At 41.7% G+C, this 27,883-nt stretch overlaps 1 protein-coding gene across 2 annotated transcripts; it reads right to left on the bottom strand.

Annotated features, from left to right (window-relative positions):
- Positions 1-200: 200 nt before the first annotated feature.
- On the bottom strand, positions 201-27,861 carry rab11fip3 (RAB11 family interacting protein 3 (class II)). Of its 2 annotated transcripts, XM_086303316.1 has the most exons (14): positions 24,961-27,861; positions 18,882-18,975; positions 16,399-16,475; positions 12,950-13,122; positions 9,351-9,551; positions 7,360-7,497; positions 6,507-6,542; positions 6,271-6,364; positions 5,853-6,097; positions 5,381-5,462; positions 4,521-4,658; positions 4,206-4,361; positions 3,955-4,095; positions 201-3,879 (listed from the first exon to the last, which is right to left on the bottom strand). In XM_086303316.1, exons 1-14 carry the CDS (start codon positions 26,554-26,556, stop codon positions 3,766-3,768), a joined length of 3,285 nt encoding a protein of 1,094 aa, XP_086159442.1. In that variant the 5' UTR covers positions 26,557-27,861; the 3' UTR covers positions 201-3,765. The 2 variants fall into 2 exon arrangements, with proteins under 2 accessions (XP_086159442.1, XP_086159443.1); XM_086303317.1 differs by lacking the exon at positions 7,360-7,497.
- Positions 27,862-27,883: the final 22 nt, after the last annotated feature.

Here is a 27,883-nt window from a genome sequence, read left to right as displayed (position 1 = left end):
CTCTAATATTTCTGAGCAGTGTAAAATACAATAAAACAGACACACCGAGTTTGGGCAGTTTGTAAACACTGAGCATGAGAGATTTGTGTTGTTTTGAGCATAACCAGCAGATGGTGCTGAATGGCCGGTTGGAGGCGTCTGTGGTTTGTTGATCAGACAAGGCATCGAGTCCGCGAACAAAACGAGCCAATACCACACAGATCATTTTATTCCTTTATTTTCTAATCTTACTTTCACCTTTACCTTTAAATTTTCTCTGTTTACAATGACTGAATTATAGCTCCCCAAGAACAATTAGGATTAGATCATTTTGGGGATCTCAGAAAAAAAAAAAAAATACAGCTGTAACCAATACTGTTATAATTTATACATTTATCTTCGAAAATAGTTTTACAGTTTATTTTTTTCCTCTACAATATTCTCTTTTAATCTTCCCATGTCACATAATGGTAAGCCATGCACTACTCCAGTAGTGACGTTTGTGCCTTGAGCAAACTTTCTTTGGACACTGGAAGTGAGCGTGAGATGAAAGAAACAAAAACAAAAGAAATCCACAAAAAAAAAAAGGAGAAAAAAAAAGACAATTCATATTTACAGTTTAGATTTCATCATTATAATTTAACAAACTGACAGTCACGTGGTCAGTGCTTTCCCCAGGGCTCATGATCAGGTTAGTTTAGAGGAGTTTGAGACAGAGGCACAGTGTTTAGACTAGCAGGCCAGTTTCTTCTTCTTTCCTTTCCAAGCCGAAAGCGTGTTTTTATCTTTTACTAGAACAGGAGAAGTGTTAATAAAAGTGAATCTAATGGATAACTTGATCCGTCAATGTTTAAATATGTCTTTGGTCATTTTTAAAAGGCAGGAGTAAAATGAAGAGAGATCTGGTTAAAGTGCAATCACCTTCAGCTCTGCTGAAAGAAAAGATTTTGTCAGCTCTGTGGCTTCACCGACTAATCAAACTGTCGCCAGTCATCAAACCGTCTGTCAGAAAGACAAAACACCAATCGAGTGTCATGTATCCCACTGTGCGCAGGTGTCGTCCTGTTTCTACATTATAGCATAATAATGGTTCAGTATTATAAAGAATCTGTCGTGGAAACCCCCCCCCAAAGAACCCCCAGAACCACAGAAAAAAAAAAAAAAAAGAAAAAAAAAGGGCAGGAAGCTGAACATAGAGCCTGGATACGAGGTTTTGTGTGTCACATCGAGGTCTCAACCTACAGCTCTGCCGTCCGATGTTTCAGCGTATGATTCTTCAGTGAGAACAAGTCAAACAAGTAAAATATACATTAAGAAATCTGTGTTTCCATGCAGTACCTGACTCCATCTGGGAAGACGACATTAGAAAACTGCAGACTCAGCCGTATCTAAATCACAACACCCAAGAGGTCAGAGCAGCATCAGCACAATGGAAGAGAGCCCAGACCTCAACAGATCACCGCACTGAGCAGGTCACATTCAAGCTTTTTGTGTTTGCTGACTGCCCCAAACATTATATAACTTTGCTTTAAACTCTCAGAATTCGGTAAATTCGCCCATAGATTCATTCACTGTGAATTAATCACCTCCCCTCATGAATTCAAAAAATGTACAAATATATTTTCAGCAGAACAGATCACAGATCAGAGTGTAAGTCGAATAAATATCTGCATGTGATTTAAAATGAGAGAAAAGAGAAACCCAAACGATACTGTACACGCTACATGCTAGAGAAGAGTACAGGCAGCCGTCTCTCAGCATAAGACGAAAAGAAACGCTCTTATTTTTTTTTTTTCTCCTGACTATAAAAATACCTAGAATCTAGAATGAGTGTAGAAAAAACTTTACATGTACAAGTCATTTACATCCAAGGCCATTTTTCATGGAGTGGCAGGTGAAGAAGAGGAGCGGTGAGATAGACTTCAGAGGTGAACGTATGAAAAACAGGAATTCATTTTAGCGTGTGTGTGTGCGGAACGCCATGCTGTTTGGACAAAAATACCCCCCTCCCCCCAGTCTTCATGATACGAGTCCAACAAGATGCCTGGCATGTAAATCCAACTTAAACATCCACTTTCAGGTCAGAGGGGGAAAAAAATGTCCATGTGTTTGAAGATGGCTGCAGAGTACCGATGAGCACAGAATCAGTCCTTGTTCCTTCTTGCCGTCCTCAATTACAGCAATAAGGAGAAACGTTTTAAGCAGAGGAAATGGAGAGCAGCTTTTCTTTATCCTGTCCCTTCAACCCACCCATCAATGTCCACTTCATGGGCCAGCATTATTGCTACCAAGGTCTGCCACTTCTCCTCAATGTTATATGCAGATTAGGTCTGGCTGACAGTCAGCAGAAAGCTCATCTGAGCTCTCAATGACAAACTAATCTGAAGTCATGGCTGCAGGATTTTTTTCCTAAATAAACTCAATTTGATGTAATTATATTAGAGCAATGTAACACCCTCCCCCAATACAGCATGAGTGGGATTCCTTCAGGAACAAATCCCACACTTGACAATCTTCATTTATGATTTCATCCCTTTACAATAAACATTTTTTTCTATTCCATCAACAAAAACAATATTTAAATCAAAATGTAGTGCAAAAGACAAAGTCTGGATTCTTCTCAGTTGTCATTTGTAAGCGTTTCAGTCACAACGACATTTCCACTGACAACAAATCGCTCGTGAAGGAAAAACAAAAACTGATAAGCTTCCCTGTCGCTTTCACTCAGCAAGAGAACGCAGAGGTCAGGTGGGCTGGACTTCACTGAAGCCAAACTACAGTTTCCACCATCACTCGCCAGCTTCCCTTCAAGTTCAGTTCAAGTGTCTGGAGAGTTAAAGTCAGTATACCCAGCCTATACTTTGTGCAATAAATGGGAGATATCTAAATGTTTGTGCCAGTGAGTGATGGGAAGCGTAGTGTTTCCAGCCCACCTGAAGACCTGCAGGACCCTGTTTCATTGTAAAAATAAATGATATAAAGCACACAGATCACTTGAAGGTTTCAAGAATGTTTTCCACTCCTAGCGTTGCCAAGCTTCTTCCAAAACCAGAGCAAAAAAGGGGAATGTTGAACACATCAAAAACACCCCCCCCCCCCTTGAGGCATTCCTTGTCTGCGACCCAGCAGAAGTTCCCTGGAAAAGACGGCTGAGCTCTGTTAAAGGAGAGAAGCGCGCGGTGCTACGTAGCACTGCAAACTTTTAAAATGTTAAGGACAGATTCTACTCGGCTCCTGAGCGGCGCTTCATACGGCTTTTGTTTAAAAACACGATTCAGCGCGGCTCAGATGATCTGAGCCATCATGCTGCCACCATCCCAGCAAGCCTTCGCTGACTGAACTGAGGCATGTGTAGCATAACTAATGAAGACTGATCACCTTTTACTTAAGGCCTTTAGGTACAACTGATCAGGTTTTAGCTCTAGCATCGTTTGGAAAAGGGGTTTCTACTTTGTAGGATATTTCCCTCTCACACACATTTACACATTCATTCACTCAAACGGGGAATCTTGGGTCCCTCTAGCCACCAACATGGACGTCATCAGAACCCAAGTGTTATCAGGAAGGCCGACACAGACGCTCACACAAAGCACAGACTCGATGGGTACTTAACCAAAAATAAACTAGCTTATTTGTCAACGACAGCCATGAACTGTTTGTTAAATCCTCTCTGATGGGGGGAGTTGGGCGTTACTGTTTATTTTCTCCTTCCAGAATATTTTTATATCCTCTATTAGAAATATCTCCAATTTTCTTAATTGCAATCCGTAGAGTCCCTCTGGCTGTTTATTTGACCTCGAGGATGGAGGGGTTGGACTCCATGATGGCCACGATGATTTTGTCAATATAGTCCTGGAGCCTGTAGTTGATCTCCTCCTGCTTGTGAATGGCCTCCATCAGCTGGAAACAGAGAGAAGCAGAAGTGAGGGAAAAGCCGACAGCGAATGCGGTTCACGACTTCTTTCCTCAACCTACCTCTGTGCGAGACACAGAGTTGATCTCTGCAGCCAGGGAGTCAGAGAAGGATGCAGACATCAAATTCTTTGCTCCTTGGATGCTCAGGTTGATAATCTGGCCGTTTAATTCGTCATTCTGCTCCTTAAGAGTACGGTTGTCCTGCAGAGATTAAGTCAGACACTGAATCCATGCAGCTGCTAAATTATTCCCCTCTCCATCTCAAAACCGCAAAGACAACAAAAACAGCAGAATGAGGATTCTTTTGGTACCTGTTTGAGTCGTTTTATTTCCTGCTCCAGCTCGGCTTCACGGGTGCGGGTCTGGTACTCCTGCAGCCCTGCTCCAGGTGAACGTCCTCTCTTTGCCTCAGCCTCCAATTTGTACAGCTGTAGGTGCTCAAGCTGTTTTCGCAGATCTTCAATCAGCTGTGGCACAAACAGATCAAGGATGTGAGGAAAAATCATGTTAATGACAAAAAACGAGATGATGTAAAATTTTAATATGATGGGATCTAGCTGTATTCTGTTTTTTATATTTTTGTGCTACGCATTTCAAACGGAGAAAAGAAACAAAACATGTCTGACCTCCTGCGTGGACTCCTTCTCCTTCTGGTTCTGGTGGCGCTCATGGCTCAGCTTGTCGGCCATCTTCCTGCGAGACTCTGTCTCCTCCATCAGCCTGTCGGCCATGGCTTCAGCCTCATCTTGCAGCTTCCGCTTCTCCTGGAGAAGGAAATAAAATAAAAAATAAAGACGTGGGGAAGTGTTAGCAAGAAGAGACAAAAACAATTATAAAATGATTCCTTGCAAGTGTCACAGAAATGGCTTCTGCATAAAAGAGGTTAATGGTTCGTTCCAGCAGTTAAAATGTTTTTGCTTGTAAATTTCTGTGGAACATATTGTGAAGGTGTGTTTTATCTGGTGTATGAGATGATTTCGTCTTGGCACAAAGAACAATTTTTATGTTGCACCGCTATTATCACGAGGTTTGGGTGTGATGGCTGTGAGGCCTGTGTTTGATAATCACACAAAGGATTTTAGTGAGCCATCTGCAGAAGTCTGGTTTGTGTACTAGCTGTACAAGGTATTTGTTGTAAGTGTAATATTGTGCAAATTTGTAATGTATGGTGTTCTAATTATTTAATTTAGAATGCACAAGACTATAAGGTTATTCGTCTAGTACCTCTGAAGTGACAGGCGGCCACAAGGTAATTTTTGTTAAAGCACATGTGTTACTTTTAAGTGACTGAAATGCCTACAGCCTTTGTGTTTTATGTTTATAGTTTTCACGGCGTTCAATAAATAGAAGCAAAGCGCCCGTCTTGAGGAAGCCGTGCCTGTGTTGTCATTTCGGAGCTACAGTCCCTACAAGTGAATGCAAGGGAGATATTATGATAGGACCACAAAAGAGAAAAGACAAAGCAACGTGACAATGATGTCATCACCTCCTCTAGTCTCTCGATGTTTGCTCGAAGACAAGGAACGCAGGACCTCAGCTCACTGTTCTCCTCGTCCAGCTGCTGAAGCCTGAGGAACAAGCACAGATCTGTCAAAAGTACACACCAAAACCAAAAACTCCACAACAGCTCAGTTGATTAATATTTAACAATCTGACTGCACAAGGGGAAGAGAAAAAAAAAAATAGCATCAGTGGAAGATTATTGCCATATGGTGGCAGTGCAGAGCCATGAGTCCTCCAATAAAAAAAAAAACAACAACCTCTTCTCACAATGTTATAAAACACCATTAAATATAAACGACGCAAAAACCCATCTGTTGCAGGCACAAGGGATCAAAGTGCATTTATAATTATAATTACAAGCAGTAAATTAAATACAGTAAAAATCTATATTTTGATATTTCGTGGAGCCACAAAGGTGTAAAAACACCCATTTCCCCCCCTCGCAGTCTCCTCACCTCGCCTGCATGTTTTCGATCTCCAACCCTCTCTCTCTCTCCAGCTTGCTGAGGGCCTCCTTGTGACGCCGGGTTTCCTGCTGCAGTTCCTCGTCAGCTTGGAGCTCCTGCTCCTTAAGCTGCTCCTCAAAGGCATTGGCCCGATGCACCAGCTGAAGGTTCTCCTGGCGCAAGCGTGCGTGCTGCTCCCCTGAAGCCTCGGACTCCTTCTCCAGCTCTGCCACTCTGCGCTCAAGGAGGAGCACCTGGACAGTATACACATTTCACAGTTATTAAAAATTAAAAAAACACTTGTTTTGACTTATTAACAATTATACCGATCGATCTGGCTGCCAATAAATGTTTTCCTCCTTTCTTTCACAACAACTGTAACAGGTGAAAACTGTTGCAGCTCACTCGGCGTAACCACAACTGTCACCTTGTCTGTGATGTCGTTGTCAGCCAGCTCCAGGATGTCCCGCGTCAAGTCGCTCATGGTGTCCAGAGTCATTGAGCTGTTCTGGAGGAGGTGTCTGCATGTAAAGAGCAAAAACATCACTCCATCTTATCCACTCATATTTGATAAACAACTGCTTCCAAAAACAACCATTAATTACAATAATACTAGAAAAGGGAGCTGATATCTACAGAATACAGAGCTAAAGTTTGGCTTACCGCGCCACTTTCTTGCTGGATAGCCGCTTGCCAGCGCTGGATGGGGAGACAGAACAACAGGAAAAATGGTCAGGAAGAGAAAACGATGAAAAGGAAAGAGACACCGCAGCTTGGTATCCCTATCCAACCCCTCATCCCTCTGTCTACTAGCAGATCTACTAGCAAAACAAAACATGTTGATGAATAATAACTAAAGCTACAAGGGATTCACACACCACAGCACTCTGAACACCAACAAACCAGCATGTATCAATCGTACCCAACAGGTGCTGATGTAGGATCAAACAGATTAACACACACCCATGTGAGTATTACAGAAACCTTTAAAATAAAATAGCAATTTCAGCACTTGGCAAAAATGAATTACATACTTGTGAATTTACAGTTTGTAAATAAACCAAGTTTGGGAATTACTGGGTGTCTGTAATATGGATCCGAGTAAGTCGGAATAAAAGCAGGATCCTTCACTTGACTAGCAGAAGGATTCAGTCAAAGTCAAATGAAGCATGAAGTCAATGATGTGAGGAACGAAAAGAAACTCGGACACCACTCAGCTGTGATTATTTCATACTGCTAATGTCTCAAATGAATGAAACGTGAAAATCAGACTATGATGCTTATTTTCAAATGAGCATTCTTTAAGACTCACAAATCATTTGTTAAGATGGCAACGATGGGAAAAAAAGAAAATCAGCAATGTTATTCTATTAATATATACTACATGCTAATGCTGCTATCCATCATGCCAATGTCATGCAATCATCATGACAACATGCGTGACACTGCATCTAATCGGCACTGCACACACAGTCACACAGCTTATACCCAGATGAGGTTGTGAATGACGTGTTACCTAGTCATCTCTAGGAAACTGAGGCGAGTGGAGAGGTCCTCGAGACGACTTATTTGTTTGTGACACTGGCTACAGAAAAAGTCCAGCGCCTCCTCCCTGAGGAAGCTCTGAAAGCAGCCAGGGGGAGAAGTGGGTGCACTGGAAAGAGGAAACAAGGAGGAAGAAAAGGAAAGGGAGGATGTGGTGAGTGCTGGACAAGTAAGGGGGTGAACACAGGTGGGAAGGGACACCACTGGGGTATCAGAGAAATCCACAGAAGAGTTTGAAAAGAGTGACAAGTGAAGGCTGCAGTGCTGAGAGGAGACGTGAGACAGACGGCAGTGTGGCTGTGACTCGTGCTCTGGATAGTGTAAGGAAACAAAACATCTCTTAGATAAAGACTGTGCTTATCTTTATTGAGTGATTAGACCCATTTCCATTAATTTGCCTGCCTGAATTTTATTTCCTTGCTGCTCTCTGCACATCACGTCTACCAGCTGCTGTTTATTCAGGGAGAGTCAGACCTGAATTACCTAATAAACTGGCACCCGTTTCGGTTCCTGGAGGCAGAGAGGCTGCGTTACACGACAGACTGAGAGTCACTCGATGGCCATATGCAGCATCATACTGAGCAATTTTATCCTGACAGCGTGTTAAACGATGCCCACAGCGATGTGTGTTTGTGCAGAACAGGACTAACCCGACAGAGTGTGCACATGTACTCAGTACGGTAATATGTAGATAAATGTGGGGGCGTGTGTGTGTGTAGGCAGCAGTGATACATGCGCCAACAATGAGCATGATTTGCTCAAAACACGGTGACGCATTCACACCGAGTGGGTGAAGCTTGTGGGATGCGGTTATTTTCTGTGTATGAGATTCGAGTCTATCCACTAAACAGATTTTTACTCAACTTGTATGGGAAAAGATGCACTTTCTGTTTAAAAATATTACATAAGTATATAAGCTCTAAAGAAATATTAACAAAAATCTAAGAATTATAATACATCTATAGTGATGTAGCCTTCCTCTAATGTTAACAAAGGCTTTACTAAAACAGCAGGAACTGAGTGAGGCTGTACTTGACGTTTTTAATAGTGATAACTGAAATGGTATTATTAGTGCCAATCCAGTTACCCCATCTTATTTCTGCATTGTCAGTAGGCTACAACAACTAGGCAGTTAGCTGTTAAGAGCTTCCTGGCAAGTCAAGTCACTGAAATATCACCCAAGCGGATATTACACATTATCCGGCTTAGAGTCTCTGATGAGAAAAAGAGGAGGGGGGAAGGGAACAAATGAGCGGGAAAAGGCTAAAACAGGAGCTTTATTCAACATAAAGGTGCAGAGCGTGAATACGTTTGTGTCTCGTGCCGTTTCTGTTTTTAAATGGGCACTTTACACAGCTGGAGCCTCTTAAAGACGTCTAAACTCAGTGCAACAAAAACATCCATCTTTGTCTGACCTGCACTAACAGATGCCACCTTTAAGACACACTGACTGAAAACACATTTAGTCCAAGGATACCAAGAAGCATCCAAAAGAGAAATAAATCCACATTTTCAGTTTTGTTACAACAAGCAGAGTTAAACCAGAATGAACTTTGTGTTCAGGCCATCTTATCTTTCCCTTGGCAAGAAAAGAAGGCAGACAGTGGTGGCAAGGATGTCTCCAGATATGTCTTATCAATGCTTGACCTCAGTGTCTTTGTTAAAAGAGAAACATTTTCTCTGAAGAATGTAAAGATACGCATCAGGGCCTGGACAGCACATCTGAGAATGTGACAGTCTCACACCTCTTATCAGGAAGGGCTGATAAAAATAAAGCCATGATTTCACAGCCTAAATTCTCATAGATTCATGTCGTTTAGAAATAACCTTTGTGCAGGTTACACTTATTAATGGCTTCTCAGATCTACAGACTTTGGGTTAAAATTTGAAATAACTTGCACTACAAATAACTTAAATTTCGGGAAGCCTGAGTTGAGTTGTGTAGGGAAGACAAGCTCATACCTGGGGGAGCGCAATGCTGAGCCATTGACTTGCTCAGGCGTCTGTGTGAGATGGGAGTCACCCTCTCCCTCGGGCCCTTCTGTGGTGCTCTCCAGCAGCAACTCTGAAGTGTTACTTTCCCCAAAGTCCTCAAAGTGCTCCTCCTCTCCACCAATGACCGTCACCAGGGAGTGGTTATGGAGCTCTGAGTTCAGGGAAAACCTGAAACACACAGTGGAAGAGTTGCTGAGCGTGCCCACAGGCGTAAACAACAACACTGTTAATGTCAAGTCCGAGTTAAAAAAAGAAAAGAGGAAAAAAAAAAAAAGTGCCAGGTTAAGACAGAAGTAACATCTGTCTGAGCATAAATAGCCACACTTCCATAAACTTAACAAACCTTAATCTCTAAAGCTCAGAATCTTGGATCTAACCAGATCAAAACAAGCACAATTAATCTTTCCCCGAGAAGAGCAACAGTCTGGACAAGTTTGATCGCTCGTCTTCAAAGGTAATCTGTTAATTCACATTAATCCCGAGGCCTGCTTTTGGCTGAAACAACATGTCTTGTACTCTGTTAATGCAAAACCTCAAGGGCAACACCTGAGACATGTGACTGGAGTCTTTGTGGTGTTTAATGTGGGTCAAGCTTACTGAAAAACCTGAGACTTTCACCCACATGACTGCTCTGGCTGTTGTGTGCAGCAAAACATAATTCAGGTGGAGGGCTGGTCTTAAGGACTTTATAGTAAATTTGAGTTACAAAACAAGATTTACTTTCATGTACCAGGAAAGGTTCAGAGAAGAGCTTTCCTGTAGTCCAGCAGGATGTTGGAGGTCTTAAATGTGCACAAACACACTCTTACAGGAAGAGGATGCCTAAATCAGCAGAAATCTCTGCTTTTTCAGCGCATTGTGACATGATTTGTTTTGCTTATTGTCTAATTCAAAGCCAACACTCCTAAGCACTCTTAAGAAGTAATAATTCAGTTTTAGCGAAAAAACACCAAAACAAAAACGCATCGAGCTGAACGGATTAAATTGAACAAAACCAATGTTATTGTTACTCACCCTTTATTCAGGCTCTTGCTACTTGGCCCCATATTGAGGTCCCTCGCACAGAGAGACGGTGACGAGAGAGAACGCATTTTTAAGCGCCCTCCGCTGCCCTGGCGTGAAAGCCTCGGAGCAACTGGAGTTAAAACCCCTGACAACCAGAGTGGAATCCTGAATTTTCACAGTTTACCTCAATCTAAAAACAAAAACCACCACTCTCCAGTGTGGAGAAAACAAATCCTGCGGAGCTGCAAGTTGCCAGCGCTACATGACGGATGCTGCTGCCGCAAAGACTTAAGGCCGTGTACTGGTAAAGGCTGACTGTGAGTGGCTTAATCAGATTTGAAGCTAAGCAATGACCAACAGACAGCCCTGCTGACTGTCCAAGGGCCAAATGTGTGTGGGGGACACAGGGGTAGGACAGAGAAGGGAGGAGGTGGCTAATCCTGTTAGATTCTTAATCCCCCACTTCAGTGCATATACTCCTATCCTAAAATCTCTTTTGAATGCAGACTCGAGCTAGGGTTCGCTCAGCTAACCATGCTACATGGCAAAACCTCAGCTGACGTAGCGTCCACTTAGTTTCATTTCATCAGTAATGCTCACAGTAAGCCAAAGATTGTATTTGACAAGGAAGCTGTATTAAAAAAAAAAAAAAAAAAAAAACTTATATAGACAGTGTTGGACAGTAATAACATTTTAAATAGGACCTAATCTCCTTTCACAGGATTGATGATATCACTGGTATTACGGAAGGGTCCTTTTTTTTGGCAATTAATGCATTTCCAGTTTTTAGTAAGCAGGTGAGTAAATATAAACACTTTAAAATGTAACTTTGAGTCAGACTTAGAGGTGTGGGTGATGACTTGAGTAAATGGAGAGGCAGAATCAGATTAGCCTTGCAAAAAAAAAAAAAAAAAAAAAATATGGGGGGAAACAACACAAAAAAAGAGCCAACTCAACACTTCCTGGAATTCAAGGTTCACACATGGAATGGGAAGTGCAAACACATCCATGTCAGGCAGTCCACTCCGATCCGTCACCAAGCCGGACAGACAGGTCACACAGTCAGCAGATGAAGCCACATAGCTGTGCACTTCCTCTCTCGTGTTTACCCTAAAAACTGTATCAACAAGAACGCTTGCATGCTGACATGAATCTCTCATCTGCCACAGCAACCGGCACTGTTATTTATGTGGGCCGTCATTTGAAGTGTCCGACTGTTTGAGACGACAAAAAAAAAAAAAAAAAAAAAAAAAAAAAGATCTTACAGTCTTTAATTCGATTAAACGAGGACTACTGACGAAAATATTAATGTGAGAATCAGACACCAACCCTCACCTCCCGCTAGTCTGTAGATCTGGAATGCAGACTTTACTAATTTTGTCAACTGTGAGTGGGCTGCACTGGTGCTGAGATAACTGAACGCTTTACAGAGCACAACCTCAAATTTAACAGTAAAACCAATTAAAAGAAAGTCCAGAGCAAAACAATTAAACCCACATTCACCATGAATGGATTTTTAAAAAAAAAACAAAACAAAAAAACCTATTTTTGAAAACACACAATGACCAATTTTAGCAAAGAGAACTTTTAAAACAACTCACCTGCTGTTATTAGAAACAGCTTTACTAAATAACCAAAGAAGATGAGTAGATCTCAGCCTCTTTTCAGGTCAGTAAAAAGACTCCTTCACTCCGACCACCGTAGGTAAAGAATAGTAGAAGGGCTTTCTGTGTTCAAGGTTTCTTGTGCTTACACTGTGCAGATTCCAAGTTATCTCTGAATAAGCTTTCCGGTTCAGTCATACTAAAAACACTAACAGTGAATGTTCTCACTGATTATGAACCTTCGCCCCAAATACTCTATAGCATGTATGATTTCACTAAGAAAAATAAAAGTAAGAAAGAAAAAAGCTAAAGAACATTACTGATGTTCTGCCGGCGAAGTTTTGAGGCAATACTGAAGCTTAGAACAACAATTTGGCCAAAACAACAAAAGTCTTTATTACAGAGAGTTACTAACTAACCTTTTGTCTCCTGTATGGATGAAACCATTTTTGAAATTTACCAGCACATAATTTAAGTGATAGCAGGTAAATCAACCACTGACATCTATACTTAGATATGAAATACAGGTGTCTCCATTAAGGACAACACAGTAACGCATGGATGACCTCAGGGGAACTGAAGGCATTAAGTTAGTCTATTGCCTCTCTTTAATCTGCCTGTCTGCTGACCCACATAGAACCCAAGTGATCCAGTGTCACACACGAAAGACCCATAAACCACATGATCTGTGTAAAAGGGCAGTGCAGGGCAGCTCCAGGGCTAACCCTCAGCTAGAGATTTAACACACATTTTTGGGGGAGATTTCTGTACCTAGGAGCCATTACAAACATGATTTCTGCATCTCATGACAAGTGGAATAAAGGGATGATGTATGACTCAAGACACTGAAGTTTACAATCCAATTTTCTCAGCCTTGAACAAACACACAAGTTCTTTTTTTTTTTCCAGGAAATAAAGGCATAGCAGCCAACACTGACATGAAATTTATATACCAACCTGTTGCTGCCATCTTCAGGGTCGTGTAGCGTGGCCTCGATGCCGCTGTCCGTCTCCACATCCTCGTGCATCTCAGGAGGTACAAGGGCCCCCGTGTCCTCATCAGTGAAGGTCTCGCACTCACTGTAAGTGCTCTCGGAGCCCAGGTATGCACTGTCTGTCACCTCATTTTGCTGCAGTCACAAAAACAGAATAAGGTTGCATTACAGGAAAGCACTCAGGCGGTAAACTTCCACATCCATCACAATTTTAATAATTTACTGGAGTACTAGCTGGGCATATTTATGGGTGGAATTTAATATGCGCAAATATTATTTTAGTTGGCCGAATGTAAGTATTAACATCGAGCAAACACTGCCCCAATACAAAGTACTCACAGTGCTCTACACATTTCTTATGATTATGAATTTGAATGAGACTAACCACCATGGTGCTTTGGTTGTTTTGGGGAAGATAAATAAGATTGTCAGTTGTTGTTTATTTGACACACACACAAACTACAGCTGTCAACAAGGCAGTCATTTCAAAGATGAGCTAATCTTGAATATTCCTGTCTAGCCAGCAGGTACTGATGCCAATTAAAGCAGCGAGCAAATAAATCTCAGCACAAACAGACTTCAGAGACTGCTTCTGATGGCAGTTCCAAGCAAAACCTGCTGCATCAACACCTCTAAGCAACATGTTCAAACAAAATGCTTTGCAAACAACAAATACCAACTGCTTAAAACTGATACACGCCAGAAAATAGACATCTGAAGTCATCAGCAACCAGAGACTCATCAGGTGTCAGAGCTGTGAAGCGATAATAAGGCAAAGGTGAGTCATGTTGGAAAATTTAACATACCAGTCTACATGGAGTATCAGAAGATGAGGGACCCTGAGGGGTATCCACCATGCCAAAAACCATTTTTCCTGCCCAGGCTCACTCACGGAAAAGCTGGCCTGCCATAAGAGCCCACTTATAACTCCTACTATTCCTTCCTCACCTTCACTCTCAGAGAGAGTGCAGAGAGCGTCAGGGAAGGGAAAAAAATAATAATACTGTTGCACACTGGGTGGTCAGAGGGGTGGAGACAGTGACAAAGTCCAAAGAGCAACAGAAGTCAGCTGTAATGCTCAATCAGCTGCTAACAGCTCTGAGTGAAAATGCCACACAATCAGCTAACAGTTAAGATTAACAATTTAATCATTCCCGGCTCGCCCCTCAGAACTTCACTTAGTGCCACAGTGTTAACATTTAAATGATCACGCCACGTTCTGCATGTCTAAGACTGTACAGCGAACGAGGTCTCCACATTACAACCACCTAAATTAAACAGTCTGTGTGCAAACACTGAGGGGGCAGTGTTTAACAAAGTTTCAGCTCAACAACACCTGTCATTGTCCCTGTAAAGCAATTAAAGCTGAGGTGGAAATGTGAACATCAGCAAGGGCAGAAGTTATTTAATAAAGGAAAAATGTGGTGGACTGGGTGTTGCATTTCTCTCTCATGCCAGGCTCGAGCTGAACAGCCTCACCTTGCTTGTTTTGAAAGCAAACAGGGACAGAACAGCACGGCCATTGACAGAGAGCGAGAGCAAGGGGAACTTTTTCCTGCCAGAAACTCGAGGAAAAAAAAGAAGGCCACGGACACAGGTGTGGCGTCGCCTTCAAACATTCACAGAATAAACCCCCGGACTCTGCTTATGGGTTCCAAAAACTTGCAGCCAAAGCGGCTGGGATATTTTAAGTAGAAAAAATATTATAGATAATTGCATCAAGGATAAAAACAAGGAACCAAAGTCTAAAGAGAATAAAACAAAAACAGTTAACACTGCGTGGACTGCTACAGCTAGGGTATATTCACCTCGGTGATGATAATTTACAGTTACTTTCAAATAGCCGCATCTATTGGTAGTAATTAGTAGTAATTAGGTAGTAAGTAATTCAAATGGCTATTTTTTGGAAAATAGTAAAAAGAAATCACCCATAAACATCCAAGGAATCAACAGATATGACAAGACAAAAACACTGAGAAATAATACAATTCATAACAGGCTTTGTCCCTGTTAAAAAAGTACTTTGAAGCTTGATAAGACTTCTGTTGGAAATCTATGTCATAACTAATGTAGCAACCAGAAACTCCTCTTATCCTTACACTGCAACCTTTTACTCAAGTTGTTCTGGTATACGTCGACCCGACGTGTAGTTGCATTTCTCAGGATGTGCACATCAGGTTTAGAGAAGGTTGTGGTGTGGGATTAAAATGCGGTTCTGGTTATGGCTTAAGTCACAGTGTAGACCTGATGCAGAAGTATGATTCCCATGCAAGTATGTCATCTACCCAGTTTATGTGCACTCATTTCCTTAAAGAATATAACAAGTTGCTTTCTTAACTACAACTAAAAGCTTTCCAACAAGTGTGAATCCATCTAGACTCACAGATGGCCAGACAATAAAACACTGCTCCCACCAGCAGTATCTCTTATCTTTTTTCCCCCCCCTCTTTGCAAACATGTAGAGCCCTCTCGCTTCCTTCCCTTTGACTGGCTGGCATGTCTTGTCATCTATAGAGAAGTCTCACATCTACGAAAAGCAAGACCTCATCTGAAAATAAACCTTAAGCAACTCAGGTGAAAACCAAGCTTTCACATGTAAAGCCCTTACTGTGCAGAGCAACTTGTCAACCTAGTGGATTCATTTAATGCATTTAAATTTAGTTTGCAACAAGGCCATGACTGTAATTTTAAGCCTCAGCTGTCAATCAAGTGAAGCTCTATAACAGTTATTGTGCTCAAATTAGATTAGCCAAAATAAAAAGTACACAAAGATCAATTCTGTTTTTATTATTTATTTATTTTTATATCCTAGTATTTGTGAAGAATGCTTAAATATTTATTCAATCAGTCTCTCACATACGTGACTGCACTTCTACACAACATCAAGAGAGGGCGCCGATACCATGCATTGTAAAGCCACTAAAACAACAGTCGTCCTCCAGCACAGCTCGAGGCACACATAATAGCAGAAACCTTTCAATTCTGCAGAGGCCAGCAAAAATGATTGTTAAATATACAAGTTTCATACACCAGAGAAGACAGGAATTCTAGATATGCTGCCCACAACAGTAAAGAAAAAAAAAAGAAGAAAAAAAAGTCCAGAGACATGAAAACAAGCTCACATTCCAGCTAATTCAATATTTGTCAAAGAATACTCAAAAGCCTCGCCTGCCAGATGCTATTTAGTGTCAGCCAAACCAGGGTGTTCAACCCGTGGAGCATTCATAGAGCAGTAATGATAGCTCTGCAAGCCACTCGGTGAATTACAGTGGGAAGAGTGAGAGTACACAGGGAGTTCAGCCTGCAAGCTTCACACTGTGCTGCTGCATGCACCACCAGGAACTGACAGCACAACAGCTGGACCGCATGCACAACTTGAGAGCGACTAAGCCTCCCTGTATGGCTCCTCACCTCATCGTACTCCTCTTGACAGCCGACAGCTCCATCCCCTGGACTGTAGTTTACACTGTATAGCTGTGGCTCCGGGCCTGCAGATGTGACAGGAGGAAGACAGGTTTAATGTGTACAGAACAAACAAAGCCAAACAGAAAAGAAGGCTCAACAAACACGAGACTGGTCTGCACAGTACAATGTCCATGAGAAAGCAGAGAGCCAGGATGCAGGATTATGTCTCTGCAGGTGAATGAAACAACTGAAGGAAAATACAATTAAAGAAAAAAAAAAAAAAAAAAAAAACACACCTGCAAGTGTGCAGGTAAATTATCACCAATGGATTCAGGTGTTTATGTAAATGTTGTGCACAATTTGGGATTAAAATTGAAGAGCCTGTCAGCTTTTGTTTCCCCTTACATGCACAGCACAATAACAAAACTGCATTTATTTAATCTATTCGTGCCTTACTTTGGTTCTATTAAAATGTCAGTCTTCGGTTTACATTAACATTTCTCTATTTTTTTTGTTTTATAAATAAACCATGAAACCTGCTTCTCCCTACAGTGGTAAAAAGAACAAACCTCCATTTAATTAAATTATTAGCCTCAATTTGCAAATGAGTAAAGGTGTCACCGTTAACAAAGATTCATTTTAAATGTTGACTTTTAGAGGGGGGAGAAAAACAGACTTAAGCATTTTAATCAGCACATTTCAGAGTCTACACCTGAGCTGCCCTACTTGTATATTTACAGTCAGCAATCTAAGAGTGATTTGACAGCAAACATTATGTAACTTTTACAGACGTTTGAGGGGCTACAGAATGTCAAGCGACTGGTACAATAAAACTGTAAAAAGGGCAACAAGCAACCATATCCACTTTATATTTGTCAATAAAACCCTCCACTGAAAGCACCAACAGTGCAACCTGAGACGGACCAACGACAGTCCCATCAGCCATTGCGGCTCCGTATCTAGTAAACAGAGGAATGAATAGCGCCCTGCTGGGAGAACAGAACACAAACAGTGTCCTGGCAGTAGACCCAAGGGTTTTTATGCAACCCTTTGCTCTTGGAGACTCAGACATTGTGGGCTATTGAAGCGAAAGGAGTGCACAAAGAATGGGCCTGAGAAGCAGGCTGCCCACCTGTAGTCTCTTGGCATCATGTAAAAATTTCAGAGCACAAATATTTCAAGGCAATGTTTTGTTGTTCCAGACATGCCACAGCCACTATGGGATACAAGGCATTTCCATAGCCTGCAGACTTCCCTTTATTAAAAAGGTACAATTTTCCGTGAGGAGTGATCCAAAAATGGAAACAAAAGAAGAAAGTTGAGTGAAGCTTATGATGAACGTATACGCCAGGCTGGGACCCGAGGGAGCAGATTTTGGCCTCCGTTTACAACAAGAGGAGGTCACTGCTGGGGTAATGAATATGACATGGATGCAGTGGCTCTAAATAGGAATAGTTTAGCTGAAAAGTGACAAGCACACTGTGATTTTGTTAGCAGTGTGTGAGCAACTTGGGAAGTTAGATCTTCACACACCAATGAGAAACTTTCTCCTAGGAGGAAAAAACTGATTCATTAACCACAGAGCTAGACGCACCTAAAGTAATGGAGAGGCAGTAAGGGAAACACAGGACAATACTAGTGGCCAGTTTCAACAATATCATCCTTGTTCCTTGAATACGGTATGTGCACTAATCAAACAAAAACACCAAAACAAACCAGAACGACTCTGCTCAAATGACAGGAGCACAAAAACTGCCTATTAAACCAGTTACTTGAGACTGCTTGAGCAGTGAAATAAGAGCATCTAGTAAGAAAATGTACACAAAAGCAGAGTTTACATTGAGATATTTATCCTTGGATGCAAATATAGGCAGTATCTGTCCTTTCTTTGTGTTTTCATCACTGTACTCTGCATCAACAGTAGTGACTAGTGGGAGAAAAATATAGTGGGGAAAACTGAGAGGACAGGGCAGAGAGAGAAGACTGTAAATAATTAAGATGAACAGGACGCTCTGCCCAAACCTCATCTCTCCCTCTGCCAATCCCGCTCTGAAACCTCACCAGTCAGCCCATGTGTCTGTGCATCTAACACTTTCCAGTGCATGACTTATTAATGGTTTGAGAAACTGGATATATGCAACCTAGAAAGTCTAGGAGTTGTGTCTGATCTGAATGAGAAACTCAGGATGCAACATGCCATCTCTAATGATGTGTGCTCAGGTATGAAGCAGGGTTTTTTTTTAATGCTTGAATAATTCATAGATTATTGTTAAGTGGCTTCACACATACACACAAAATAAAGGTCAGACTGGACTGAAATGGACAAGTCTGGCTCTTTGGAAACAAAATGTAAAGAAATTGGGGCAAGGGGTAGCTCAAGAGATTTTTTGTACAAGTGTCTGAAACAAGCAGACGTAGTGGGTCCACAAAAAGAGGGTACTAAGGAACAAGTTTACAAGGAAAACAAAAGGAGATGCGCGATGACTCACCTCCATTGCTAATGGCAGAGATTCCACGGTGGAAATCTTCAAAGCTGATGACACCGAGCCCACTTGGATCCAAAAACTTTGTCAGATCCTTCACCTAAAGAGGGACACAAACAAGAAAGATTTCACTACACTGACATCATAAAAGCTCCCTTTCATAAACCTACCATATGTTCAGCATGGATGCTTCAGGGAGATGTAATGACTGACATAAGGGGAAGTTTTCCACAAAGAACGACAAACTACTTAGCTGCAATGTTTGCATACTGACTTCAGTGGGGGGGGGAAGCACACTGCATTCAAAATTGCTTTGGGCTTCATAAAACTGTTAAGAAGTCATACTCAGGATCATTCAACTCATTTGACAGTTTAACTGCACAATTACACAAGCTCCATTTTTGATTACAGGAGCAGAAAGTCACCAATAAAACACTTTAGAGCTTGAGAAGAAAAATCAACTTTTGCAGATGTAAAGAGTTTCACTTTATTGAATTCTGGACAAGTTTATAAGGATGTTAGCTTTATAGCTTTTTTTTTTTTTTAATAAATCTTTTTAATTTACCAAGAGGGCTTGTTTGGATAGGTTATCTGGCTTCCAGAGATTTAACTTGGGAACTAGCTATCAGCAAAAGTACCTCACCCTCTGAGCATAAAATGTCACACATGGGGGAAAAAAAGACTAACACATGATTGCAGCATACTTTCAAGCATGTAACAGAATTAGAGCAGCTGGGTGGGAGCACCAGCGACGTGAGGTTTCTGTGGTTTGGGATCACTTCTTCTCTGAGAACGTCAGCACAGTGTGAACATGTTAAAGGGATTGCTGTTCTGTGCGTGGCGTCTCTGGAACATTTTTTATATCAGTTACACATAAAAATAACTTGATCTTCTTAGCAATACTGAGCTCCTACTCAAGAGGCTGAGAAGGTTGAAACTACTCAAACTGACTCTGTCAAGCCTGTGGCTTATGATCTGGGTTTGATTAATTAAATCCAGCTGTACTGGGTGAGAGAAGGGGAGTGAGTGGTATCGCTAAATAAGAGTTCATGCAGCAATGTTGAGTTCAAGCATCCAGCAAGCTTGTCTGCAATGGTGAACCCTTTTTCTTACAGCAGATTTGATACGCTCACCATTTTCTAGGTTTAAAAAAAGAGCACAGATGAAGACAGTTTTTTTGTACTGAACCCTAGCAACTAGGAATCATTAGGTTTTCCCCCCTTACATTTTTTTTTTTTTTTTTTTTTTTAAATAAAGTTTTGGTTTTTTTTTTTGTTTTGTTTAATCATCCGTGCCTCTTTGGTTCTCATGCACTAAAAAGTTATTGGACAATAACAACAAAAAAACGGAAGGATAGATTACCAACTAAATGCTCTGTTCAAACAAGACAAACATGCAAAGGGTACTACAGCTCGCTTCTAAAATAAACAAAAACTACATCCAGCAAAAAATACTGGGTATAGCTAGCATAACACATGTGTGCTACAACTATGCAGTCACATGAAAGCAGGGCCAATCCTCACTAAATACAGCAAAGTATTTTTTGTCAGAAATGTTGATCAATAGTAGGACCCCAAGGGCCGAAGCATAAGTGCGAAAAACTGCCGTTCCTTAAATGACCAAAAGTCAATCCACACAGACTCTCTTCACTGCACCCTGCACAGTTAATGAATACAGCTTGCTAACCACGACTGCTAGAGATAGCTGATAGCTTAGCAACCTTTAATCCATATATAGTAACGTCTATGCGCTACAACAGCTAAAATGCTAACATTGACACTTCAAAATGTAGAATCCAAAACCTCAGGCACAGTGGCTTTGTGCATTTAAAAAAAACAAAACAACATGGACAAAGTACCTACAATGCATGAGATTAACTTTCCCATCTCTACAGCATAAATAACCAGCCTGCTGCTTTTAGGTTCCATAGGTTATTACTCCTTTCATAAGGGTGAACTTGTTTAATAACTTCATCCATTTACATTGTATCCATTTACACATTTTACAGTAGTGACTGCTTTAACTGACAGAAAGGCTGTAGGTTGTAATGCCCGCTGGTTGTTCTAACAGACCATGCAAAAATACTCCTTTGATGGTAGAAATTCTAGCATTTTATTTGCATGCTATCGGGCTTAAATTAGAAGTTATCTGAATCACCTGATAAATTGACACTCTACACACTCTCGAACACTTCTAACTAAACAAAACCAAGACGGTGACAGGTGTAGTGTAAAAACACTACACAAAACAGCAAGTGATTTCATGTATGCAAGTCCACGGAAGAAGAAAAACAAAGTGTGCTTTAGGTCAGCGTAAGGTGTTTTACTGAAGCTTTTTCCACATCCCAACATCACAGAACATCACAGCTCAGAGGAAACGCTTTTATTCCACGCAGCTCTTCACAAACACCTCTTTCTGGGCAAGGCGAGAAAACTGAGGTGTGAGCGGGGAGTTAACGAGCATCAGTGGTTTCAGTGACGTTTTTGTGCACGTCTGATATAAAAAGCAAAGAACAGCTTTTGGGTATCGTTTCTGTGGCATTAGAAAAAAAAAAAAAAAAAATGCACCACTGAGCCGAGTAGGATACGCTACTGTAAAAACCTCCAGTGCCAAAGCTCCCAGATCAGTTTTAAGCTACTATCCTGTGGAAAGTGTCCATGGCCTACATTTCAGCTGTACAGCAGTGCCAGGCCCCTCAGGTCTTGTTAGTGGAGCCTGCTGGCTATTCCTAGGTCTAACCTAAAAACTGAAAGGTGAATGTGATTTCATTTTTGCATCAACCTATTAACCGGGCAAAGAAATCAGATTATCCTCTTCTAAGACTCACATAACTTTTATCATTGTCCTTGTTTTGACTGTTGCTGTTCTCTATATGACCTGTTTTTCTATTTTAAGCCTGATACAATAACATATTAAACAATAACATAGTTTATTTACATGGAACAAGTATTTCATACAACTTGATAAATCTATTTAATACAAAATCTCTGAAAAGTAATTTCTTTAAACACTTATTTTCCAGAAAGATTTTATATTAAATAGATTTAAGCACTTTTCATGTTTATTTGTGTCTGTGTTAATCCTTTCTTCCATTTCTAAAAGGTAACTTACATTTTTAGCTTTTACAGTGTCTTTTTTTAGACAGATGTACAGCCCTGAGACCTAGAGGAAAGACTGAGATAAAAAGTCAGATGCAGCTCAACGGTTCCACTGCTCAGCGGAGCAAAGCACTGTGGTTTTTCGCTTTCCTCCATTTGTGTCTAATCAGTGCCGGGGCACGCCTGACTGCCTCCACACAGACCACTTTTGTGCATAACCCCGATGAGAAGAATACCCTTTGGTGAGAGTGTTTCCTAAAGGGCATTTCGCAATAGTCAGTTGCCAAACGAAACTTTGATAGCCATAATCATAAGTTTGGCAGGTTCGGATGAAAATAAATAAGTAGTCTTTGTAAATAAAACACAGATGAAAACAAAAGGGAACTAAAGAGAGGGGATGTTTCAGGGCTTGGGGCATTCCACTGAGGATTAGAGGGGTGGTGCATAACAGCAGTGGGTGATGGGAGGGAGGCTGACCAAAGTAGGTTTGGTGATGTCGACTCAGAAGAGAGTCCCAAACTCAATGAAGTTCAGTGTGGCTTTTGTGCAGAATCAGGGTCAAAACCAGAGAGTGAGTGGGAGTTAGAAAGTCTTTTCAATAGCGCCATACTAAGACCTGCCAGACAGGACATTTATTTTTAATTTTTTTAAATAGTCAAAAAGGTTTCATAGAGTGGATTCACTACTGCAGAGAGACATTTGGTGCTCAGTGTTTCCCTGCCATGTTATTCGCAATACACTACATTTGTGTGCAGTTATAGTCTGTATCACATCCTGGAATAATTCTAGAGGAAACATTTGCATGCTTAGCATACGAACGCCATCTGAACATTCATGCAAATGTCTTATGAATACCTTCCTGGTGTTTATCAGGTGTTGGGGGTATTTGCAAAGAGAAACCCAAGTTACAGTCCTAGCTGCCAGCTAAACTATGACATAACAAACATGACACGATGAGCTTATCATAAATTCTCAATGGGCATTTTTTTATGGATCTGTATTACTTTTTGCCTTGTGGTTTTTGAACCAACATATTTAAACACTTGTGTTACCACCAAGGCCCAGGTCATAATTTCCCCATTTGGACTCGGTCAGGCATAGAGCTTATTCAAACTGCTTTTATCTCCAGATAGCTGAAATACAATGACATATCAGGGAAAGGCTTAGTCAAATATCAAAAGCACATTTATATGTGGTTCGCACTGATATGGGAGGAGAAAAACACTTTCAACACTCAGCAAAGAAACAATTATAAAGTGAATATGTTTGCCCTGTTGAAGCAGAGCTGACTTTTCTACAGATCCTTGTGTGAGCTACTGAATGATGAACTCACCTAAAGGTAACATGCTTAAAACATTCCACAAATTCTATAGATAAGTCTGTCTGCTGACTGCTCGACAACTGCAAATGAAAAAAATAAGGTTAGAAATAACAAGCGCGCCTAAACGTTTGCCTCCTTGGTCTCAGGAAAGGACAGAAATCTGAGAGGAGCCTCCTCTGAGGGCACATTTAGCTCATGGAGCTCTTGCAAACCAGATATTGGATAGCTAACACAATGAAAAACAAACAAACAAACAAACAAACAAGTAAGCCACCTGCACAATCTGGATAGCACCTTTTGGCAGGAAATAATAGTCAAACAGACCACACCTCTGGGAAAAAAAATAATAACTCTCAGTGTCATAGATGTGTCAACTTTAGCACTCTCTCAATCAGCAGGTGCAACTTATTTTAATTACACCAAACATGAGACGTTGTGCTCCTGTGTCACTCGAAACAAGGTCATCGGCAGCTGGTGAACTGCACGCAAAGCACGAAGTCCCTCCGACTCAGGAAAATACATTTAATTCTTAATCCTTCACAATTCCCTGCCTGGAGAGCTGCAGATGCCTATGGCTAGACACGGGACAGAGCAGCAGCAATAGAGGTGCTTTGAACTGAGAAAGAAGAGATTAAAAAGCATTAGCGAGCACGCATTACGTTTTGTGTGTGTGTGTGAGTGAGTGTGTGTGTACCAAAGGTTCACAGTGTTAAAAACAAGCTGGTTAAAGTAGCAGAAATTAACTTATTGCCCAAATTTTTTGACCTACATCTTTTGAGCTGGCTAGTTTCATGCTGATATATACATATCAAAAACTGCTAAAGAAGATCATGTTAAAATTCTAATATTAATGTATACTCACTTAGGTACCCCTGACAGACAGGCCTATTTTTGTGGAAATAAAACTGAATACCTGATGTAAAGGGGAAGATAACATCAAACCAGTGAGGCTAATGGGTACAGAGACACACAGCAGCTATACCACAAGGGGTAATCCCCTAGCCACAGAGTGTACAAATGAAGAAGTGAGCATTCTGTCATTTGACATATGGAGTTTCAGGCCTGACATAACTCATTACAGACAGCATGTTTAACAGATTTATCAGAGAGAAAAACAAGTCCTGGCCTTTCAACACTCACTGAAGATAGATGACAAACTAATCCAGGCATGGTTTTCATAATAAGTTGCACTTTCAGTATTGTCTGTTACACTAAGCATTGGAAACTGCAGAGAAACATACCAGCACCTCAGCAGGGGTTAAGTTACCACTCCATTACGTGACACTGTAACATCACCTGAGCCAGCTTTCATGTCTGTATGAAGGTTTTAAACATTCACCCAAAAACCTATCAGATAAATGACCACATTTTGACAGTTGACTTGTTTTATCTGAAATAAATCTGGATCATACACATTCTAAAACACAGACATGAGACGTAGATGGATTTTAGTTTATTTAATTACCAGTGTTTTACAGGAAGCACTCCAAGTTCCTGCTAAAAATCAATACTAAAGATTTTACACATATGGAGCAGTTTATTGTGTTACACTGAATCTTACCCAACATACGGTACAAAGAAGCTGCCTGCTCAAAAATGGCAAGACTAAAAAAAAAATTTTTTTAAAAAAAACCTAAAAAAAAAAACAAAAAACCAAGCTTCTCACCTGATCGGCCCCATAGGCAGTGGCGAACTCCATGAACTCCTCAATGCGGACGAAGCCATCACCATCTTGGTCTAAAGCATCGAACACAGCTTTCAGAGGGGAGACTTCTTCCTCCCCTGCACTCACAGCTGAGACCATCGGCAGTGAGTCATCTACCACCATGTTGGAGAGGGAGACCGTCTCCACGGCCTGCTCACTAGTCCACTCAGGCTCAGAAGAAGTTGTATTTAAATCCTGAACTGAAAAATCAAAAGAGGCCACTTCATCACAGCCTGAACCCTGGAGCTGTGTAGTGTCGGCCGGCCTCTCCTCAGCTGCTGGACTGTTTTCATTCCGCACTCCCTCCTGGGGTTTCAAGTCCCAAGATTCGTCATCGTGGACCTCTTCAACAGTCAAGCACGGATCCAAAGCCATTGCCTCATTTCCCTGATTTTTGACTTCAGAACAGATGTTGTCTTCCATCAAATCCTTAGGCGTGTTTTCCACAGAGGAACTCTGACTGCTGAGATCACCCTGGATGAGGGCATCTTCAACCAGAGGCAGTGTCAGTGATGAAGGTTCGTTTAATAAACCCAGAGCAAGCAGGTCGTTCTCACCTTGTTGCTCCAAAGTAAGATTCCTAATAACAGCAGCTTCTTCATGTACCACTTCTGACTCCTCTGATGATACATCTAATGGAGTTCCTGTGTAGATAACAGAGGCAGCACTGGCAGGCCACAGGCTTAGGCTGCTGTCAAAATCTGGAACGTCTAAATCCAACAAAGGCACAGATCCTTCAAAACACTCCAGCGGTGTGCTGTGTGTGTTATGAAGGAGGCAGTTCTCAGGTAAACCTTGTAGGGTAGCGCTACTGGTTACAGGTAGATCGGTCACTTGATCAGGGAATAAACCTTTGTCTCCAATTTCAGGTGACAAAGTCTCCCTGCTCTGTAAGGGAGGGAGGTCGACCTGCTCCTTACATGGCACCTTTACCAGCTCCTCACTGACACCCTGTGGGTTTAACTCGCCTGAAGACTCTGAGTTGGGAGCAGGATGTTCATTGGAGAGATCTACTAGCAAAAATGGATCCCCTGTATCGGTCTTCACTGGAGATGATGGCACGCTGAGGGTTATTAGCGCAACCCGACTACTGAGGACTTCTAAGTCCTCCAGAGGGGAATCCCGTTTAAGAGTCAGCTCCTTTTGAGCAGAGTTTTTTCCAATCACATCAGCAAAGTTGGGAGAAAATAGCCAGGACAATGTGCAGTCACTAATTTCATCAAGTCCCTCTGTTTTTTCTGTGCAAGACAAATCCTTAATGTGAGTACTGTGGAGAAAAGTTTGGGAGATAGTGGTGTGATCTCCCTCAAACTGCAAATCTCCAAAAGAAAGATTTGAGACATTCAGGTGGTTGTCCACTAAATCCTTTTCCTTCTGAGTCTGTTGGGATATGTTGTTCTGGTCGCCATTCCTGAAGTCCAAACCCGTCTGTTCACTCTTGTTTTGACAGGGCACACCTGCATTGTCTGAATCCAGTGTCTCAAATCCAAGAGGAAATGGCTGCTCTGGCTCCCACTGCGTGTGCCCCAAAGGGCCAGACACAACTGTCGGCTCCATTTATGCTGGCTGTTCACCTTTGGAAACCTATGAAAGCTGCTGATTTGTATCTATTTATTTTTATCTCACTACTGTCAAGAGCCAATCCTTCAATTTTAATGCCATGCTTCTATATGGCACAGCACATCTCTAGTGAAATTGTGAGTCAAGTGTGGAGAGCCCCCACAAGCGCTCTCCACCGCTATCATTTAAAAGATGCTATCAGATATTGTGATTTTACGAAGTACAAACTACAATAGTTTTAAGAAGATATGCAGGTTTAGAAAAAACGCCTAAGACTCTATTTCTGACTTTTAATTCAGTGGTTGCCCCCCACATCTCGAGAACAGCATTACCTAAATCTAGAAATCATACTGATTTCCTGGCCATACTGAATATGGTGCTGATGGAAATGCGTCTGGACTCACTATATCCCTTTCTGCCATGACAGGTCCGCTCCTGGTAGTTGTCAGATGTTCCAGCTTCAGCATGCTTCACTTGCGGCCTGAAAGTTGCTCAATAACGTCTCGAAACTGAACCGACAAGCACACGACTTTACAGCATCTCTGACAGCGAGGTGATATGAAACACTAGAGTTACGAATTAACGCGTTAGGTCAAGAGTGTTTGTCAACATTAGCCTTATTAGCCGATTATCTAATCTTATCAATCGCCTCGGAGGGAAGCGACGTAAGCAGCGTTACTCGAAGCTGAATTAACACCAAGCTGTAAAACGTTAACGCCAAATCTGTTGTTGCAAAGCGGCTTCCCACATGTGTCACCGACCGTCTTTCCTTCGAATGAATTTAAGCCAGCAACTACCGTTAACTCCTCCTTCGAGCATCCCACTTCTCCCGTGCCATTGGTCGGGGAAGCTGCTAACAGGCTTGCTAACGAAATTAGCCTATTAGCTGGCTAACACACCAAAAAAACCCTCAAGCTTAACTTTCGTCCTCTCTTGATAAAACAATACCAAAATGCTAGCTTCGGGGTTCAAAGGGTAATTACGTGAAGTATCGTCCTCTTCGCAGTAAAATATCACTGCCTAATTTTGATGCCGTTTTCCAGCGGCGGTCCACCTGTGTCCCTCAGAAGCCAGGCCAGACGAGTGACGAGACGAAACCGTTTTCTTTCCCTCATCAAATCCCTCCGCTGTCCTCAAAAGCACACCTGCGCTAGCGTCCCCCGCTGATGACCACAGTGAAACCAACAGGGTGTCAAATGAGGCCAAGAAACTCCATCGTTTTGGCAGTCAGACCATCGATGTTGATTACAGACGCCGAAAGCTCTCGCATCAGCATCAGCAGTGTCCCATCCTCCTCCTCCAGCCGCATACACACCACTGACGT

The sequence above is a fragment of the Aulonocara sp. 'chitande type north' Nkhata Bay genome, linkage group LG8 (genome assembly GCF_057382095.1).
Source record: "Aulonocara sp. 'chitande type north' Nkhata Bay isolate Kocher_YH1m ecotype deep benthic linkage group LG8, A_spYH_male_GT1.1, whole genome shotgun sequence".
In the NCBI taxonomy this organism is placed as follows: Eukaryota; Metazoa; Chordata; class Actinopteri; order Cichliformes; family Cichlidae; genus Aulonocara; species Aulonocara sp. 'chitande type north' Nkhata Bay.
This window is presented reverse-complemented; position numbering and strand designations above follow the sequence as displayed.

Coding starts and splice junctions, on each gene's coding strand:
- rab11fip3 (XM_086303316.1), bottom strand. CDS start 26,556: ATGGAGCCGACAGTTGTGTCTGGCCCTTTGGGGCACACGCAGTGGGAG. Junction 7,498..9,350: donor TCAGCATTGCGCTCCCCCAG/GTATGAGCTTGT, acceptor TCCTCTTTCCAG/TGCACCCACTTCTCCCCCTG. Junction 5,463..5,852: donor ATCGAAAACATGCAGGCGAG/GTGAGGAGACTG, acceptor CTTGTTCCTCAG/GCTTCAGCAGCTGGACGAGG.